Source organism: Oncorhynchus mykiss, chromosome 6, assembly GCF_013265735.2.
Source record: "Oncorhynchus mykiss isolate Arlee chromosome 6, USDA_OmykA_1.1, whole genome shotgun sequence".
Classification (NCBI taxonomy): Eukaryota; Metazoa; Chordata; class Actinopteri; order Salmoniformes; family Salmonidae; genus Oncorhynchus; species Oncorhynchus mykiss.
The window spans coordinates 20678451-20699569 of record NC_048570.1 but is presented as its reverse complement, the minus strand read 5'-3'; the positions used below and the strand labels follow the sequence as shown (position 1 = coordinate 20699569).

Genomic DNA, 21119 nt, shown 5'->3' with positions numbered 1-21119 from the left:
CTGTGGCTTTAAGCAATGAGTGACGTATTTAAAGGGGAATGGCTATTCTAACAGCGTTCCCCAACTGGTTGTGCAGTATAGCACCGTTCCCGTTGAATTTAACGTAAAAACGTACTATATGCAGACCAGACTTGGAAACCGCATATCTGCTGCAGTTGTCAGATGATATACTCTCACCTTGAAGCGGCAATCTGCAGTTTAAACAACAACAAAGGTTAACCCGCCACAGATTTGGCAAACGGCTGAGGCTGGAGAATTGTAACCACGGAATTCAAAGACAGAGCTATTGATTAAAGAACTGACCATCCATGAGATCATTAAACGTTTTAACCATGTTTTGAAACTATACAGAGTTTGTTTACAAAGGAGTAAAACAAGTGTATATTTTGGATTCTGATGGGGTTACAGTTTAACTAAGTCCATGAACAATGTGTAAGATATACTCTACAATAATCAATTGCTATATATCATTCATTTAAATGTCCGAAAATGTTACAATCGCAGATTGCCCCTTAACCATGCTCACAGGCGCTACCCCAAAGAGTTAACCATGCTCACAGGCGCTACCCCAAAAGAGAAACAGGAAGTTATGGAGAAGTTGCAACGATGTTGCCTGTAAAGTTGCGCCCATTTGAATTGGAACGCACAAGTTCCTAGGCTAGTGCCATATCAGCGAAAAGGGCACAATGTTGTCAACATTGCTCCTGCTTGGTCTGGTCGTTTCATGTGAGTCAGACTTCGCTCCAGCTGTGGTCAACGTCAGCTTGGATGATCCCCCAGAAGTGCGATGGGCGCCTCTATTTAAAGTTTTTGATGTCGACTACCTGGTGAAAGCAGGTGCTGAAGTGATTGAGTAAGTGCTTAATAATGCGGAATGCCTATTTACAGAAGTTCTAGTTGCCTCCAAAAGTTGGTTTAATAATGTTTGTCTCAAACGGTAAAATATAGATGTTTGCTTTAATGTCACATGATGGACAGGACTTTTGATTATGTAGCCTAAACCTGCATTGCAGAAGTTTTACGTCAACTTCAGTATATGGACATTGATCAGACTTAACCATTTATTTTCACTTACCATTCAATATGTCAAATATGACAAAATGTGCCATGATATGTTGTTTGCATAATATCTGTGCTTGCAGTTTAAATATGTATGAATATCTGCAGGCATACAGTATGTTGACCGACACAATGTGAGTAGCCTAAGCTTGCCCATGGTGTTGATTAATATTAACACCCAAAACGTAATATTTTTTGTTGTTGCAGTGCCACTGTTCCAAAATGGGTGCATCATGCGGTAACTCCGATTGTGGAGGCCTTGGAGAAGTATGTACCTCCTCCATACGCAGGGGAGATCAGAGGAATGGCCTCATATTTTCGAGGGAGCCTTTCCGATGTCATCCTTCTCAACTTTGCCTATGAAATATCAGCGTATGTATGAACTGATCTGCTTTACATGTAGGCCTACTGATACAAATGCCATTCAACCAGTTGAAACAAGAATGTAGTCACAGCTTCTTGTTGTCAGAAGCACAAAGAAGAAGAATGAAAGTATGTGTTGTAAGAACCCCCCCCCCCCCCCCCCCCCCCCCCCCCCCTCATGACTTAACACGCTCCTATTGCATCTGTAGGTTTTGCACTAGTATTGTAGCTCAGGACACAAGTGGACGTTTGTATCATGGCAGGAACCTTGACTACCCACATGATATACTCCGGAATCTCACCATCAATGTTCTCTTTCTCAAAAATGGAACGGTATGTTACACATGGTTACACAGCTCAACCTTTACATCTGCAGTTTCACTTCTGCAAGGCCACGGTGTCAATCAGCCGATAATGCCAGATAACTTAGTTTGGGCACTGTGAAGTAAATCTGGAGTGTGATGTTAGGCTGAAAAAGGGTCAAGTAAAATCCCCTCCTAATTACTCAACTTTTCCAGGTGGCTTATCGTGGTACGTCTTTTGCTGGCTATGTCGGGCTGTGGACCGGACAGAGTCCAAATAAATTCACAGTCTCTGGTGACCAGCGTGGTAAGGATTCACTTTATCTAATTGTCCAGGACACATCCATAAAGGTGTGAGTCAGTCATTTAAGGCAGTGTGTTATCATCAGGTGAAGACCACTGGTGGAATTGGTGGAAGAACTGGGTCTCTGCTTTCCTGCTGAAAAGATCTCCAGTCAGCTGGCTGGTGAGAGAGGTACGTCAGGAAGTTTAACCATCAACATCCACAAAAATCAACACTTTGCTAACCACAAATTACTATTATGGCTTGTCTATTAACCTACTATTGTGGCTTGTCCTTTCTTGTTTTTCTTCAGACGTTGGAGGAAGCAGCAGACTTTCAGGATGCTGTGATGCGGCTGTCCAAAATCCCAATCATCACAAGTGTGTACTACATCATTGCCGGAGTAAAGCCTGGGGAAGGAGTGGTGGTTACCAGGGACAGGAAGGGCCCAGCTGATATCTGGCCTCTGGAACCCTTAAATGGAGGGTAGGAAATGAGGGGTCTCTTCCATAACACAAATTGTATTAGTTTGTTTTAAGAGCTGCTGAGATTTATAAAGCTGAGTTATGCTAACTGTTATCATTGAGTCTGACCCATATTTCCAACCTCCCATTTTTATATTAAGTCAATCAATCAATCAAATGTATTTATAAAGCCCTTTTTACATCAGCCGATGTCACAAAGTGCTATACAGAAATCCAGCATAAAACCCCAAACAGCAAGCAATGCAGATGTAGAAGCACGGTAGCTAGGAAAAACTACCTAGAAAGGCAGGAACCTAGAGAGGAACCAGGCTCTGAGGGGTGGCCAGTCCTCTTCTGGCTGTGCCGGGTGGAGATTATAACAGTACATGGCCAAGATGTTGAAACGTTCATAAATGACCAGCAGGGTCTAATAATAATAATAATAATAATAATAATAATAATAATAATAATAATAATAATAATAATAATCACAGTGGTTGTAGAGGGTGCAACAGGTCAGCACCTCAGGAGTAAATGTCAGTTGGCTTTTCATAACCGATCATTCAGAGTTAGAGACAGCAGGTCCAGGACAAGGTAGCACATCCGGTGAACAGGTCAGGGTTCCATAGCCAGAACAGTTGAAACTGGAGCAGCAACACGACCGGGTGGACTGGGGACAGCAAAGAGTCATCAGGCCAGATAGTCCTGAGGCATGGTCCTAGGGCTCAGGTCCTCCGAGAGCAAAATAATTAGACGAAGCATACTTAAATTCACACAGGACACCGGATAAGACAGGAGAAATACTCCAGATATACAGACTGACCCTAGCCCCCTGACACACAAACTATTGCAGCATAAATACTGGAGACTGAGACAGGAGGGGTCGGGAGACACTGTGGCCCCACCCGACAATATCCCCGGACAGGGCCAACCAGGCAGGATATAACCCCACCCACTTTGCCAAAGCACAGCCCCCACACCACTAGAGGGATATCTTCAAACCACCAACTTACTACCCTGAGACAAGGCCGAGTATAGCCCACGAAGATCTCCCCCACGGCACTAACCCGAGGGGGGCGCCAACCTGGACAGGAAGATCACGTCAGTGACTCAACCCACTCAAGTGACGCACCCCTCCTAGGGACGGCATGGAAGCGCACCAGTAAGCCAGTGGCTCAGCCCCTGTAATAGGGTTAGAGGCAGAGAATCCCAGTGGAGAGAGGGGAACGGGCCAGGCAGACAGCAAGGGCGATTCGTCGCTCCAGTGTCTTTCCGTTCACCTTCACACCCCTAGGCCAGACTACACTCAATCATAGGACCTACTGAAGAGATGAGTCTTCAATAAAGACTTAAAGGTCGAGACCGAGTCTGCATCTCTCACATGGATAGGCAGACCATTCCATAAAAATTGAGTTCTATAGGCGAAAGCCCTGCCTCCAGCTGTTTGCTTAGAAATTCTAGGGACAAGGAGGCCTGCATCTTGTGACTGTAGTGTACATATAGGTATGTACGGCAGGACCAAATCGGAAAGATGGGTAGGAGCAAGCCCATGTAATGCTCTGAAAGTTCAGAGTAAAACCTTGAAATCAGCCCAAGCCTTAACAAAAAGCCAGTGTAGAGAGGCTAGCACTGGGGTAATATGATACAATTTTGGGGTTCTAGTCAAGATTCTAGTAGCCGTGTTTAGCACTAACTGAACTTGATTTAGTGCTTTATCCAGGTAGCCGGAAAGTAGAGCTTTGCAGTAATCTAATCTAGAAGTGACAAAAGCGTGGATACATTTTTCTGCATCATTTTTGGACAGAAATGTTCAGATTTTTGTAATGTTATGTAGATGGAAAAAAGCTGCCCTTGAAATAGTCTTGATTTGTTAGTCAAAAGAGAGATTAGGGTCCAGAGTAACGCCTAGGTCCTTCACAGTTTAATTTGAGACGACTATACAATCATCAATATTAATTGTCAGATCCAACAGAAGATATATTTGTTTCTTGGGACTTAGAACTAGCAACTGTTTTGTCTGAGTTTTAAAAAAAGTCCTGGAGAAGATGTTGGCAACTCAACTTCACTCACACCTCAGCACTAACAAGCTTTATGAGGCGCTCCAGACCAGCTTCAGACCCATGCACAGTACTGAATGCTGTTAATGACCTGCTCGTGGCAGCAGATACAGTATTCCCCCACCATCTTAATTCTTCTGGACCTCAGTGCTGCTTTTGAAACAGTAGATCAAATCATTCCACTGCAGTGCCTCACAGGGAACACTGCCATCTGTGGGACTGCCCTAAACTGGTTCACCTCTAACCACAAGCAGTGCGTAATCCTCAATGTCCACCATAACCTGCGGTGTCCCACAAGGGTCGATGCTAGGACCCATTTTCTTCCAGCTCTACATGCGCCCACTTGGCCAGATCTTCAGACAGCACAGTGTCCAATTCCACTGCTACACAGATGACACACAGGTGTACATTAAAACCAAGCCTGACACATCTGCTTTGTCAACCTTGGATGAAGAACAACTTCCTCCAACTCAACAGTACCAAGACCGATGCAATGCTGATAAGCAACCCCCAGCAGATCACCAAATCCTGCAGCATCCACTCTGCCATAGAAGGCCACATCATTCCCCCCCTCTCCTCATTCATAACCAACCTGGATTTGATATTTGACCCTGCTCTCTTCTTTAATGCCCACATTAGACTGTAAAACGCAATTCTTTCACCTGAAGAACATCTCCCTAAGACCCTCTCTCACCACTTCTGACACAGAAAAGCTTATCCATGCATTAGTTTTCTCCAGAATTGATTATGGGAATGCAGTACTTGGAGGGCCTGCCTGCGAACTCAATTCATAAATTACAGCTCATTCAGTGCTGCAAGGTTTCTGACACAAACAAAAAAGTCTGCTCACATCACCCCCATCCTTGCTGACCTCCATTGACTACCTGTCTTCTTCAAAGAATTGACTTTAACATTCTCCTCTTGGTCTACAAAGCCCTTAATGGCATCGGCCCAGAACCCAGAGCAGAACCATGGGGGACCGTGCCTTTTCCTCCCACCCACCATGTCTTTGGAACTCCATCCTGACAATCTCAGGGCTGTTCAGACTGTTGGGGCTTTTCAAGCAGGCCTTAAGATTCCTCTTTATCGGCTGGTCTACCCTTCCTCCTAGACTTTGTTGCTTTTATGATATGGTTATGTATACAGTGGGGGGAAAAGTATTTAGTCAGTCACCAATTGTGCAAGTTCTCCCACTTAAAAAGATGAGAGGCCTGTAATTTTCATCATAGGTACACTTCAACTATGACAGACAAAATTAGAAGAAAAATCCAGAAAATCACATTGTAGGATTTTTTTATGAATTAATTTGCAAATTATGGTGGAAAATAAGTATTTGGTCAATAACAAAAGTTTATCTCAATACTTTGTTATATACCCTTTGTTGGCAATGACAGAGGTCAAACGTTTTCTGTAAGTCTTCACAAGGTTTTCACACACTGTTGCTGGTATTTTGGCCCAGTCCTTCATGCAGATCTCCTCTAGAGCAGTGATGTTTTGGGGCTGTTGATGGGCAACATGGACTTTCAACTCCCTCCAAAGATTTTCTATGGGGTTGAGATCTGGAGACTGGCTAGGCCACTCCAGGACCTTGACATGCTTCTTACAAAGCCACTCCTTCGTTGCCCGGGCGGTGTGTTTGGGATCATTGTCATGCTGAATGACCCAGCCATGTTTCATCTTCAATGCCCTTGCTGATGGAAGGTTTTCACTAAAAATCTCACGATACATGGCCCCATTTATTCTTTCCTTTACACGGATCAGTCGTCCTGGTCCCTTTGCAGAAAAACAGCCCCAAAGCATGATGTTTCCACCCCCATGCTTCACAGTAGGTATGGTGTTTTTTGGATGCAACTCAGCATTCTTTGTCCTCCAAACACGACGAGTTGAGTTTTTCCCAAAAAGTTATATTTTGGTTTCATCTGACCATATGACATTCTCCCAATCTTCTTCTGGATCATCCAAATGCTCTCTAGCAAACTTCAGACGGGCCTGGACATGTACTGGCTTAAGCAGGGGGACACGTCTGGCATGGCAGGATTTGAGTCCCTGGCGGCGTAGTGTGTTACTGATGGTAGGCTTTGTTACTTTGGTCCCAGCTCTTTGCAGGTCATTCACTAGGTCCCCCCGTGTGGTTCTGGGATTTTTGCTCACCGTTCTTGTGATCCTTTTGACCCCACGGAGTGAGATCTTGCGTGGAGCCCCAGATCGAGGGAGATTATCAGTGGTCTTGTATGTCTTCCATTTCCTAATAATTGCTCCCACAGTTGATTTCTTAAAACCAAGCTGCTTACCTATTGCAGATTCAGTCTTCCCAGCCTGGTGCAGTTCTACAATTTTGTTTCTGGTGTCCTTTGACAGCTCTTTGGTCTTGGCCATAGTGGAGTTTGGAGTGTGACTGTTTGAGGTTGTGGACCGGTGTCTTTTATACTGATAACAAGTTCAAACAGGTTCCATTAATAAAGGTAACTGTCCTCCGAGTGGAGGACAGAGGAGCCTCTTAAAGAAGAAGTTACAGGTCTGTGAGAGCCAGAAATCTTGCTTGTTTGTAGGTGACCAAATACTTATTTTCCACCATAATTTGCAAATGAATTCATTAAAAATCCTACAATGTGATTTTCTGGATTTTTTTTTTCTTCTCATTTTGTCTGTCATAGTTGAAGTGTACCTATGATGAAAGTTACAGGCCTCTCATCTTTTTAAGTGGGAGAACTTGCACAATTGATGGCTGACTAAATACTTTTTTGCCCCACTGTGTATATATTTTTTCTATTAACTTTTATTTTATGCACTAATTTGCTTTTCATTATACAATAATAAACAAATGTTTTATAATACTATCAGCAGATATTGGGCTTTTAAAATAAGATGCCAAAATGTATCGGGGTGTTTACTCTTGAATGTGTAAATGAAGTGTAGTGTCCTTTCCTACTATAGGTGGTTCAGAGTAGAGACCAACTTCGATCACTGGCTGCCGCCTCCTGCAAAGGATCATCGCAGGTAAGCATACTGCTCACTTTACATGACTCCATAATTATATTTTCATTGATTTCATGTGAATGGATGGCTTGTGTATCTTTCTTCCAGAGATGCAGCCAACAAAGCATTAAATGCAACTGGTCAAGATAATATCAATATGGATACAATGTATAAGGCAAGTGGATGGCTGTATGTTATTGCTGAATATTTGTTTAGATAGTATTACATTTGACAATGTTATACTGTATCATTGACAATTTTTTTTGACTAAAGTTATCCTAATAGCAAATTCAGAAATACAGTGCATTCGGAAAGTATTCAGACCCCCTGACTTCCACATTTTGTGGAATAATAATGACAAAGCCAAAACTTTGTATTATATATAAAAAAAAATGAAATCACGTTTACATAAGTATTCAGACCCTTTACTCAGTACTTTGTTGAAGCACCATTGGCAGTGATTACAGCCTCGAGTCTTCTTGGGTATGACACTACAAGCTTGGCACACCTGTATTTGGGGAGTTTCTCCCATTCTCTGCAGATCCTCTCAAGCCTTGTCAGGTTGTATGGGGAGCGTCACTGCACAGCTATTTTCAGGTCTCTCCAGAGATGTTAGATCGGATTCAAGTCCGGGCTCTGGCTGGGCCACTCACAGACATTCAGAGACTGGTTGGCTGTGTGCTTAGGGTAATTGTCCTGTTGGAAGGTGAACCTTGGCCCCAGTCAGGTCCTGAGCGCTCTGGAGCAGGTTTTCATCAAGGATCTCTGATTGGTGGAGTGCTGCAGAGATGGTTGTCCTTCTGGAAGGTTCTCCCATCTCCGCAGAGGAACTCTGGAGCTCTGTCAGAGTGACATTCAGGTTCTTGGTTACTTCCCTGACCAAGGCCCTTCTTCCCTGATTGCTCAGTTTGGCTGGGCGGCCAGCTTTAGGAAGTCTTGGTGGTTCCAAACTTCTTCCATTTAAGAATGATGGAGGCCACTGTGTTCTTGGGGACCTTTAATGCTGCAGACATTTTTTGGTACCCTTCCCTAGATCTCTGCCTCGACACAATTCTGTCTCAGAGCTCTACTGACAATTCCTTCGACTTCATAGCTTGTTGTTTTTCCTCTGACGTACTGTCAACTGTGGGACCTTTTTATATAGACAGGTGTGTGCCTTTCCAAATCATGTCCATTCAATTGAATTTACCACAGGTGGACTCTTTTGAGTCTCATAGCAAAGGGTCTGAATAATTATGTAAATACGTTTTTTTTTTTTTATTTTTTTTTTTTAAGAAAAGGTGCCTGAATGCACTGTATAAATGTATTTATTTTTAAATAAATGGTTTAAGCATCTTAAATCAGTAATTTTGTCTCCCAGGTCCTGTCAATGAACCCAGTATGTAACAGGTAAGGAAGAAAAAGTTTGTTTATTATGTCCTCATTTCTCTCTGTGGCATTCCCCAGTTTGAATCACTGTGTGAGAAGCAGGAGGGAGGGTTCTTGTGCAACGAACATTGCTTTCACTTCCCTTTGCCTTACCACAGCAATAAAGTTAATAGGCCTCTGTTATGAAACTGTCTGAAAAAATGGCTGTAGTATGTTGTCACTGAAGATCTGAGTAGAATTGTCCCTGTTTTGAAGATTTTCATGTCACACTTGTATTTAAGTAGGTTTCCATTTTACCCATACATGCACTAACTGAGATTTGTATGTTTCATATAACTTTCTGTGGGTAGATGGGACAGTCTTATATTAAAAACATGTTCCTTGTTTCTCAGGATTACTGTTTTCACAACAACAATGAGTGCAGCCAGCCCTGAGAAATACAACACAGAGGTCAGACCAGAGGTAATGAAACTACTGACATGTCTAATCATTGGCTCTCAGTTGTGTCCCATTTAGGGCTGTCATAGTTCATCAGTTAACTTTTTGTAATGTCAGTGTATCGTGATTAATGGCATTGTCGGAAAGCATTGAAAATCCTCTGAAAACAACCAAAATACATAATCTATACAGCTAAAACAATGCGATGTTAAAACAAGTTGACGTTGAGTATGGTTACATGCACACAATAATGTGATTAATGTGGATAGTCAGATTAATATAATAATTCAATTTAAACGTTTACATGCTTTGCAAGAAGAAAGATTTCCCTAATTATCCTGTTTGCATGGACACATCTGAAATCAGGCTGTCTGATGGCACACTCTTAAAAGCAGAAAATCGTCAATCAAAATAAACGTTCTACCACAGCGACCATGTTATTTTTGAGAAGCATATTTGATTCTGAGTACGGACATATAAAGTTTGTATGTGAACTACTTTTAAGACTCATACATTCAGTTGTTCCCAACTCACTTCACTGAGCTAAAAAGGGAGGCTCGCTTGGCTGGTGCTAGCACATGTGCAGATCAGATACACCACTGGAATGCAGCTGAAGGTGTTTAGATGTCCTAATAATTAGAAAGTAAAAAAATAAATAAATAATAATAATAATCAGCTTATGCCCACTTCCATTCTGACCTTACACCGATTTAAGATAAGCAGAGTAAGGTGTTTACATGACTATTGCATAATCAGTTGTATTAATGTCCATGTAAACATACTCATCGAGGTTAAAGAAAGTGTGCTTTATAAATTAACCTGATTTTGCTAACCGTTACGCTGGACAAAATCAAGACAGCATTACAAGAATATTGACATCTGTATAAAAAACAGATCTTAATTTACAGCTCCAATTTAAGCAAATTCTTAATTTGCGGCCTCCCGGGTGGCGCAGTGGTTAAGGGCGCTGTACTGCAGCGCCAGCTGTGCCACCAGAGACCCTGGGTTCGCGCCCAGGCTCTGTCGTAACCGGCCGCGACCGGGAGGTCCGTGGGGCAACGCACAATTGGCCTAGCGTCATCCGGGTTAGGGAGGGCTTGGCCGGTAGGGATATCCTTGTCTCATCGCACACCAGCGACTCCTGTGGCGGGTCGGGCGCAGTGCGCGCTAACCAAGGTTGCCAGGTGCACGGCGTTTCCTCCGACACATTGGTGCGGCTGGCTTCCGGGTTGGATGCGCTCTGTGTTAAGAAGCAGTGCGGCTTGGTTGGGTTGTGTATCGGAGGACTTTCAATCTTCGTCTCTCCCGAGCCCGTACGGGAGTTGTAGCGATAAGACAAGATAGTAGCTACTAAAAACAATTGGATACCACGAAAAAGGGGTAAAAATAAAAATTCTTAATTTGCGATTAATTGTGATTTATCACAGCAAATTCTGCAATTTACCTCAATTGTTTTAAATTGTTTGACAGCCCAATACAATACACAATGTTTACTTACAATATAGTTGGTTACAGTTAGTAATTAGTTGATTACTTACAGTATGCTTTATATAATGTAATTATATTAACCCCATTGCCCTACTAACTAAGCATATGTCCATTCTCAATGTTCTATACTATGGTGTAAAGTTCTGTAAATTAGACCTACTGCATTATGTATGGTCATGCGCACATCACTGATGTTGCAGATCAAAACATTTGTTTGACAGGCAAAGCATCATTGTGGTTGTTGATTTAACCTTCTGTTTCCAGGGCTGCCATAGCAATGAATAATGCTGAGTCGTGGACCAAAACCATGATTATGTTGTTGTCCAGAAAGGGCAGAGCAGAGATTTTCTGCATTAAAAGTGCCTTTTTTAAATGTTTTATTCCATGAGTTGTTTGTCATGTATTTTTTTAGGTGATAAAATGTATATATTTTTTACCCAAAATGTTATTTGGAAATATGAATTATGATTATGTCCACACACATTGAGTCTAGTGTTTTAGAGGGGTGAACATGATTATATTTAAATAAAGCTCATTTAATTTTGATTTAATTTTTAATTCATGCAACAGAAAATGCCTTATGTGAATTTATACAGATCATCCACTGTCAAAATGAGTAATAAAACTAGTAATACAAATCCAATGTTTCTACATTGTTGACCTAGCAGAGAGCTACTGTTACTGCCACAAAATTAATACATCAGTAATACAAACCTTTTGAATTTTAGAAATAATACAGAAACAATGTCTCTGGTGCCTGCATGTTTTAACATTCTTCTCTAAATAATGAATATTTCACAAGTGATACGTTCCCCAGTGTCTGTGTTGTGGGCTCGTGTATATGTATGTGTGTATTTCAGGAAAATGGCTTCCTGGATTCCCCCAAGCAGCTGATTGGTCGGCCCCATTGCGGATTGGAGCTCTGGTCCCGCCCTCTCGTCAGGAGACGCAGCTGTCTGCAATTACCCACTGCTTCTGCAGCTGGATAAAAGCCAGATAAAAGCCAGCGATGGGGGTTGATGGCTGGTGTGCAGCTGCAGTCACGGGTCAGATACACAGAGGAGATGATCAGTGTGTTGAATTCATCCAGGTAGAGCACTGGCACCAGGTGTTGGGATGCAGGTTTGCAGCAGGAAACCTAAAAAAGGGAAGGACACTGCACTTAATTTACACATCCAAGAGTGAACACCCTGATATGTTTTGGTATCTTATTTTAAAAGCCCAATATCTGATGATCATATTCTAATAATAATACATTACATTTGTAAAGCCATTTTCAATATACAAGAATAACCAAAAAGTGCATAAAATAAAAGTTAAAATAGAAAAATTGGTTTTAAAAAACAATGCAAATGTATATAACCATACCATAAAAGCAACAATCAAAGTCTAGGATAAAGGGTAGGCCAGCCGATAAAGAGGATTCTTAAAAAAAAAAAAGTCTAAACAGCCCTTAGATGTCTTGGAGTTCCAAAGGTGTGGTGCATGGCAGGAAAAGGCACTGTCCCCGTTTGTTTGGAGCCGGGTCCTGGGTGCATGAAGCAGTTTGGCGTGACTTGACTGTAGGGTGCGTGGAGGTTTGTAAGTGGGGAGTAGACCTGACAGGTAGGCAGGCCCAATGTCATTTAGGGCTTTGTAGACAAGGAAGAGAATTTTAAAGTCAATTATTTGAGGGACAGGTAGCCAATGGCGGTCAGCAAGGATGGGGGTTAAGTGGACAGACTGGTGGAACCCACAGGCCAACGGTGTGGAGCGCACCTTCCCTCACAGGACTCCCCTCTAGAGTTAATGCATGCGCTCCTTGCACCACGACCACAACTTAAAATAACGTTTAAGCTACACTATAAAACATTGAAACTACACAAAGAGATTGCAGGTGCCACACTGCAAACGCATTACTAAGCAGTAATGAGAAGAGTTGGCATGTGATTTTCAAGTTTTTAGTCAAACACACATTTTGCAAACACAATGCACATGTGCTGTTATTCCATCTGACTTCCATGGAAACATATATTGGTGCTTTGTCTGTACAAGGGATCAAATAGAATGTCTTGTTGATCTCAGTGAAAGGTAACAGGTTAAAGGTTAGTTCCTTGATGATCTGATTGGTTTTCAAACTAGTTCACCCAGGAAATGGTAGACTGAAACTGACAGAGCAGATATCTTAACAGCCAAATATGATTTAATGGTAAAATTCAGACACTATGTGACTACCATATGTCTTCTTTTTTTTTACCACAACACAGCTGTTGCACTTTCCTTATTTATTTGTTTTCCTACCTCTTTCAACCCCCTGAACAAATCTGCTACTGGACAGATCATACCTGATTACTTAATTGTTTTCCTATAGTCTTTCAGTTCAGATGATCAATCTCTCTAGGAAGCAACCTTGCTAAGAAACATAACTATATTAAAATACTGTAGCTTTTTAAACTGTTATCTGATGGCTACTTCCAGTACAGTGACCTTTCCTACTATAGGTGGTTCAGAGTAGAGACCAACTTTCGATCACTGGCTGCCGCCTCCTGCAAAGGATCATCGCAGGTAAGCATACTGCTCACTTTACATGACTCCATGATTATATTTTCATTGATTTCATGTGAATGGATGGCTTGATGACATCCAGAGATGCAGCCAACAAAGCATTAAATGCTACTGGTCAAGATAATATCTATATGGATACAATGTATAAAGCAAGTAGATACCTGTATGTGTTTGGTGAATATTTGTTTAGATAGTATTACAGTTGACAATGTTATATTGTATCATTGACTATATTTGACTAAGAGTTATTCTCATAGAAAATCCAGAAATATAACTATTTTTATATATCAGTAATTTTGTCTCCCAGGTCCTGTCTCTATGTACACTCACTGTACCCTACATACTCAATGGGCCCTACACACTCACTGGGCCCTACACACTCACTGGAACCTACACGCTCACTGTACCCTACACACTCACTGGGCCCTACACACTCACTGTGCCCTACCCACTCGCTGGGCCTTACAAACTCACTCACACACATACTCCATCATCTGCTCACACACACATAATATGCACATACATTTATACTGACTCCACACACACACGCACACCCACTCACATACAAGCTGCTGCTACTCTGACTATCTTATATCCTGTTGCCTAGTCACCTTACCTCTACACATATCTACCTCCATCAATCCAGTATCGAAATTGTAAATATGGTATTGGAACTGACCCTGTAATAGTATACTTACTTACTTATTGTGTTCTTCATATTTCTTCTTATTTTTATTTTTTTTCTAGTATTACATTGTTATTGATTATTGCATTGTTGGGTTTTGAGTTTGCAAGGCATTTCACTGTACTTGTGTATGTGACATTGAATCTTGACGGTATGTAACAGGTAAGGAAGAAAAAGTTTGTTTATGTCCTCATTTCTCTCTGTGGCATTCCCCAGTGTGAATCACTGTGTGAGCAGCAGAAGGGAGGGTTTTTGTGCAACGAACATTGCTTTCACTTCCCTTTGCCTTACCACAGCAATAAAGTTAATAGGCCTCTGTTATGAAACTGTCTGAAAAAATGGCTGTAGTATATTGTCACTGAAGATCTGATTAGAATTGTCCCTGTTTTGAAGCTTTTCATGTTGTTTTCATGTCACACTGGTATTTAAGTAGGTTTCCATCTTACCCATACATGCACTAACTGTGGTTTGTATGTTTCATATAACTTTCTGTGGGTAGATGGGTGTGTCTTATATTAAAACATTGTCCATTGTTTCCCAGAAGTACTGTTTACACAACAACAATGAGTGCAGCCAGCCCTGAGAAATACAACACAGAGGTCAGACCAGAGGTAATGGAACTACTAACATGTCTAATCACTGACTCTCAGGTGTGTCTCAGTTGTGTCCCAAAACCCAATGTTTTGATCTGCAACATCAGGGATGTGAGCGTGACCATACAAATAGGTCTTATTTACAGAACTCTACACCATAGTATACCATAGTATAGAACAATTAGAATAGATATACAGTTGAAGATGGAAGTCTACATACACCTTAGCCAAAAACATTTAAACTCAGTTTTTCACAATTCCTGACATTTAATCCTAGTAAAAATTCCCTGTCTTAGGTCAGTTAGGATCACCACTTTATTTTAAGAACGTGAAATGTCAGAATAATAATAGAGAGAATTATTTATTTCATTTTTTTATTCCTTTCATCACATTCCCATTGGGTCAGAAGTTTACATACACTCAATTAGTATGTGGTAGCATTGCCTTTAAATTCTTTAACTTGGGTCAAATGTTTCGGGTAGCCTTCCACAAGCTTCCCACAATAAGTTTGGTGAATTTTGGCCCATTCTTCCTGACAGAGCTGGTTTAACAGAGTCAGGTTTGTAGGCCTCCTTGCTCGCAGATGCTTTTTCAGTTCTGCCCTCAAATTTTCTATGGGATTGAGGTCAGGGCTTTGTGATGGCCACTCCAATAGCTTGACTTTGTTGACCTTAAGTCATTTTGCCACAACTTTGGAAGTATGCTTGGCGTCATTGTCCATTTGGAAGGCCCATTTGTGACCAAGCTTTAACTTCCTGACTGATGTCTTGACATTTTGCTTCAATATGTCCACATCATTTCCCTGCCTCATGATGCCATCTATTTTGTGAAGGGCACCAGTCCCTCCTGCAGCATAGCACCCCACAATAGTCATTATGGCCAAACAGTTCTATTTTTGTTTCATCAGACCAGAGGACATTTCTCCAAAAAGTACGATCTTTGTCCCCATGTGCAGTTGCAAAGCGTAGTCTGGCTTTTTTTTATGGCGGTTTTGGAGCAGTGTCTTCTTCCTTGCCGAGCGGTCTTTCAGGTTATGTCAATATAGAATTCGTTTTACTGTGGATATAGAAACTATTGTACCTGTTTCCTCCAGCATCTTCACAAGGTCCTTTACTGTTGTTTATGGGATTGATTTTCACTTTTCACACCGAAGTACATTCATCTCTAGGAGACAGAATGCGTCTCCTTCCTGAGCGGTATGACGGCTGCATGGTCCTATGGTGTTTATACCTACGTACTATTGTATGTACAGATGAACGTGGTACCTATTTCGCAACAAAGCATCCTTCACTCATGCTGCCAAACATACCCTGGTAAAACTGATTATCATACCAATCCTTGACTTCAGCGATGTCATTTACACAATAGCCTCCAACACTCTACTAAGCAAATGGGATGCAGTCTATCACAGTGCCATACCAAAGCCCCATATACTACCCACCAATGCGACCTGTTTGCTCTTGTTGGCTGGCCCTCGCTTCATATTCGGCGCCAAACCCACTGGCTCCAGGTCATCTATAAGTCTTTGCTAGGTAAAGCCCCGCCTTATCTCAGCTCACATAGCAGCACCCACCCGTAGCACGCACTCCAGCAGGTATATTTCACTGGTCACCCCCAAAGCCAATTCCTCTTTGGCCACCTTCCAGTTTTCTGCTGCCAATGACTGGAACGAATTGCAAAAATCACTGAAGCTGGAGACACATATCTCCCTCACTAACTTTAAGCATCAGCTGTCAGAGCAGCTTACAGATCATTGCACCTGTACAATGCCCATCTGTAAATAGCCTATCCAACTACCTCATCCCCATATAGTTTTTTTTCTTCTCCTTTGCACCCCAGTATCTCTACTTGCACATTCACCTTCTGCACATCTATCTCTCCGGTGTTTATTACTATATTGTAATTACTTTGCCACTACGGCCTATTTATTGCCTTACCTCCCTAATCTTACCTCATTTGCACACACTGTATATAGATTTCTCTTTTGTGTTATTGATTGTACGTTTGTTTATTCTATGTGTAACACTGTGTTGTTGTTTGTGTCGCACTGCTTTGCTTTATCTTGACCAGGTCGCAGTTGTAAATGAGAACTTGTTCTCAACTGGCCTACCTGGTTAAATAAAGGTGAAATAATTTAATTTTAATTTTAAATCAGGCTTTTGGAAGTATCTTCAGGCATTTGGAGATTGTTCCCAAGGATGAACCAGAGGTCTACAATAATTTCTCTGAGGTCTTGGCTGTTTCCTTTTGATTTCCCCATGATATAAAGCAAAGGCACTGAGTTTGAAGGGAGGCCTTGAAATACATCGACAGGTACACCTCCATTTGACTCAAATGATGACAATTAGCCTATCAGAAGCTTCTAAATCCATGACATCATTTTCTGGAATTTTCCAAGCTGTTTAAAGGCACAGTCAACTTAGTGTATGTAAACTTCTGACCCATTGGAATTGTGATACAGTGAATTACAAGTGAAATAATCTATCTGTAAACAATTGTTGGAAAAATTGCTTGTGCCATGCACAAAGTAGATGTCCTAACCGACTTGCCAAAACTATAGATTATTAACAAGAAATTTGATTTAAACTTCCGACTTCAACTGTATGTTTAGAGGGGGTTTATGTGAGTATGGGAACATGACCATGTACAGTATATAAAATGTAGAGTATGGATCTTATTTAGAGAGCTCTACACTCTCTACACTATAATATAAAACAGTTGGAGAATGGACAGGTCTATTAAGTATGGCGATCTGGGTTGATGGCTGGTGTGCAGCTGCAGTCCCGGGTCAGATACACAGAGGAGATGATCAGTGTGTTGAATTCATCCAGGTAGAGCACTGGCACCAGGTGTTGGGATGCAGGTTTGCAGTAGGAAACCTAAAAAAGGAAAGGTCACTGTACTGGAAGTAGCCATCAGATAACAGTTTAAAAAGCTACATTATTTTAATATAGTTATGTTTCTTAGCAAGGTTGCTTCCTAGAGAGATTGATCATCTGAACTGAAAGACTTCAGAAATACAATTAAGTAATCAGGTATGATCTGTCCAGTGGCAGATTTGTTCAGGGGTTAGAAAGAGGTAAGGGCACATAGTGTCTGAATTTTACCCTTAAATCATTTTTGGCTGTTAAGATATCTGCTCTGTCAGTTTGAGTCTACCATTTCCTGGTTGAACTAGTTTGAGAACCAATCAGATCATCCAGGAACTAACCTTTAAACCTATGACCTTGCACTGAGATCCACAAGGCATTCTATTTGATCCCTTGTACAGACAAAGCACCAATAGACGCTTCAATGGAAGTCAGAGGGAATAACAGCACATGTGCATTGTGTTTTCAAAATGTGTGTTTGACTAAAAACTTGAAAATCACATGCCAATTTTTATCATTACTTTTTAGTGATGCATTTGCAGTGTGGCACCTGTAATCTATCTTTGTGTAGTTTCAATGTTTTATAGTGTAGCTTTAATGTTGTTTTAAGTTGTGGTGCAAGGTGCACATGCATTACCTCTGGAGTGGAGTCCTGTGAGGGAAGGTGTGCTCCACACTGTTGGCCAGCAGGGTTCAGCTGTGTGGTGCAGGCTGCACACTGGGTGAAGGTAAACCTCTCTGGGTAGATGATCCAGTTCTGCCAGCCCAGGTCTAGCAGAGACAGACAGACAACACACCACATGTCACTTCACTTATTGGAAACCATACTGGCAAGGTTTTTCAGTGTTTGTCAAACCTTGTATGTAGATCTTAGAGACCAGTTGACAGCAGTGTGGCCCTGTTGTATTTCCAGGGAACTCTTGCTGGGAGTTTCCTGCTGAAATAGAGAATAACAGTCAGTGTTGGGAAAGTTACTCCGAAAATATAGTTTACCAAGCTACCAATTACTTCACACTGGAAGAAGTTAAGCTAAACTAAAACTACTGCTAAGAAACATATAGTTTACTTAGCTAAAGTTACTTTGAAAAAGTAGTTCACTACATCCAAACTACTTTGTGAAAAATTTGTCTAAAATTTCATAGTCTACAAATTGCAAGAACAGTTTACTCAGGAGTCAGACGTTAACATAATGTGTAATTTAGCCTATTATTAAACACAAAAACAATGTTTCAAGTGAAAATTGGGAAGGTCTGATGCCGAAAAAGAAAGGAAATCTTGCCTACTTTACCCATATTTGTTGTTATTTTTGCAAAAAAAGTAGTGTGTAGTTCCAGTAGTCTATTTCTATTCTGTTCACACCCCTCTTGTTGGCTGAGAGAACATTTTGCAGGTTTAAAGCTTATTTCCTGCAATTCTTTACATATTACAAAGTTCAAGAGTAAGTTGAAAGCCGGACTGAGTTCCTTAAAAAAATAAACTGAGCTACACCACTACATGGCAAACAAGTAATGAACTAGTGAAAACACTACCAATATTTTAATTTAGTTCAACTACCACCAAGCTACTGCAAAATGTAATTACATTACTAATTGAACAAACAAGAATAATGTCAGACTTCAACAAATCTGTGTAATAAGTGACTCAAACAAATGGTGGGAATCTCAGACTATTATCTAATGTAATAAAAGTGTTCACTATCAGTGATGCTCTTCTGAGTTACATTACACAGCTTTACCGTTGCTGTCCAGTGCTGTCTGAGAGTCACTGCGTTGGGTTGTGAACGCAGCCATCCACTGCTCCCTGAGTGAGGCCAGTCCAGTCCCCTCCGTCTGAGGCTCTCTCTGCAGGTTCAGACCCCTCAGAAGGAAATGTTTGATGTCTGAAAGGGGTTCCCCTTGGCAACTGCAACAAGTCAATAAGGGGACCATTACTCCCCAGATTTCTTCATACAGTAGCCTACTTGACGTTCAACATCTCAATAAAATGCATTTCCTTCAGCCAAGAAAAAAGGCAACAATCTTCCCTCATGCCTTCCACAATTTTGATGCAATATGCATATATTTATCTAAGACATAGTTTGACATTGAAACCATAATAAAGACGTGATTATACACCAGGCTTTTTGACATCACAGTGTGTTCAGAGAACAGGATGACATTGATATGTCTTTAGAATGGGTAAATGTATGGTGTCTGAAGTTGAAATAACACTTATTTTCTCTGATCAAAACACCCCCTTTTACTGATTACATTAGCATGTCAGTTTTAAAGTACTTTGCAATGGAAACACACATTTATTTAAATTAACTTATGTCTAACTATAACATAATCGGAATAGGTTATGAAGTAGGTTATACTTTAACCTATTAACTCCCAAAACTGACTGATGTCATCAACGATGTAGATCATTTCATCAATGAAAAGCATAACATGCATTCACTGTGAATTTAAAGGTCACATTGACTGATAACGCACAGTGATGTTCCATAATGTATTGCCTGCATAATTGTAATTATCATACTCTCAATAACAAATGACCCCCCCCAAAAATGGAATGCAACATTTGCCCATCAGCCTGCTAAGAAAGAACGTCTATCATAATTTTCTTCAATCATATCTTTGATTATGACTTCCTTGAGAGTATCTACTCCAGGTGTGTCTCACCTGTTCAGGGTGATGACTGGAGCAATGTCTGTTGGAGTTGCTTTGGGTTTCTGCCCTGAGGATTTCAGAATAAAAGTTTCTCCCAGGGGCCAGCTAGAGAGCATAACCATCAGATATCGCAAGATAATCATCTTTCTCTGCAGACAGATTGACATCCAAGTCAGATTCCAATCAAATCATTGGTGTGGTTCTTGTAGTCCTATTCAGAGAGGAAAGAGGTCTGCTGACTGCTTTGAGATGTGTTTGAGTGAAGTGATGCTCAATGGTCTGATGATCATTAATTGTGTAGATGAGGAGTGACCTTTTGCTCGTCGTTAGAAACATGGGAACATGAGTATTATCTATTCACACACCAGATTGACCTTGGGAGATTTCACTGTCCTTCTAGTGTGAGATGCCATGAGGGGAGAAAGGGAGAGAGAGAGAGAGAGAGATACATGCACACACACACACACACTCACACTCACACTCACAGACAGAGTGAGAGAAAGGACACTTTGTTTTTCTTTGACTTGTCTTTATTGGCCATGGGGTGTACTGCCGAGTCTATGTGGCAGTTTCCTCCAAGATGATAAGCCAGCAGGTGTTTTTTGGGAGTAAACATTGAACTGTTCATAACACTTTTGATGTAGGAAATGAGGTGCATTCAAGATAACAAAACCACAGGAAAAAAGTATGATATGGAATGGAATAAATTCTAACACAATACTGTACACTTGAGCCATGCTCATTGTCATCTGCCATGTCTCTCCACACAACTTCATTTCTACACCCTGGCTCAACCCTAACAATAACCCTAACATCACGTCCACATCCTGGCTCAACCCTAACAATAACCCTAACCCTAGCTCCATGTCCACATCCTGGCTCAACAATAACAATAGCCATAACACTAACCCTAACATCATGTCCACATCCTGGCTCAACCCTAACAATAACCCTAACCCTAGCTCCATGTCCACATCC

The 21119-nt window shown here is 41.3% G+C and overlaps 2 protein-coding genes across 3 annotated transcripts; one reads left to right on the top strand and one right to left on the bottom strand.

Moving 5' to 3' along the window:
- The first annotated feature begins 57 nt into the window (after nucleotides 1–57).
- Nucleotides 58–11426, top strand: LOC110525438 (N-acylethanolamine-hydrolyzing acid amidase). Its single transcript, XM_021605542.2, has 11 exons — nucleotides 58–853; nucleotides 1267–1431; nucleotides 1632–1755; nucleotides 1941–2031; nucleotides 2114–2199; nucleotides 2321–2493; nucleotides 7463–7525; nucleotides 7613–7679; nucleotides 8865–8893; nucleotides 9265–9334; nucleotides 11063–11426. The coding sequence occupies exons 1-11, from the start codon at nucleotides 687–689 to the stop codon at nucleotides 11081–11083; spliced, it is 1056 nt and encodes a 351-aa protein (XP_021461217.1). The 5' UTR covers nucleotides 58–686; the 3' UTR covers nucleotides 11084–11426.
- A 5794-nt stretch (nucleotides 11427–17220) lies between these two features.
- On the bottom strand, nucleotides 17221–20425 carry gsdf (gonadal somatic cell derived factor). Of its 2 annotated transcripts, none has more exons than XM_021605546.2 (5): nucleotides 20154–20425; nucleotides 19226–19392; nucleotides 18347–18427; nucleotides 18128–18261; nucleotides 17221–17499 (listed from the first exon to the last, which is right to left on the bottom strand). In XM_021605546.2, exons 1-5 carry the CDS (start codon nucleotides 20306–20308, stop codon nucleotides 17359–17361), a joined length of 678 nt encoding a protein of 225 aa, XP_021461221.2. In that variant the 5' UTR covers nucleotides 20309–20425; the 3' UTR covers nucleotides 17221–17358. The 2 variants fall into 2 exon arrangements, with proteins under 2 accessions (XP_021461221.2, XP_021461222.2); XM_021605547.2 differs by having other exon boundaries at nucleotides 18347–18424.
- Between the last annotated feature and the right edge of the window lie 694 nt (nucleotides 20426–21119).

Bases quoted from the DNA above. Each gene is read 5' to 3' on its own strand.
- LOC110525438 (XM_021605542.2), top strand. From the start codon at position 687: ATGTTGTCAACATTGCTCCTGCTTGGTCTGGTCGTTTCATGTGAGTCA. The intron at 1,432-1,631 runs GTATGTATGAAC...TTGCATCTGTAG, and splicing joins TTTGCCTATGAAATATCAGC to GTTTTGCACTAGTATTGTAG. The intron at 9,335-11,062 runs GTAATGAAACTA...TTCTGTTTCCAG, and splicing joins ACACAGAGGTCAGACCAGAG to GGCTGCCATAGCAATGAATA.
- gsdf (XM_021605546.2), bottom strand. From the start codon at position 20,308: ATGTCAATCTGTCTGCAGAGAAAGATGATTATCTTGCGATATCTGATG. The intron at 19,393-20,153 runs GTGAGACACACC...GACTTGTTGCAG, and splicing joins CCAGTCATCACCCTGAACAG to TTGCCAAGGGGAACCCCTTT. The intron at 18,262-18,346 runs GTTTGACAAACA...TGTCTCTGCTAG, and splicing joins CTCTAAGATCTACATACAAG to ACCTGGGCTGGCAGAACTGG.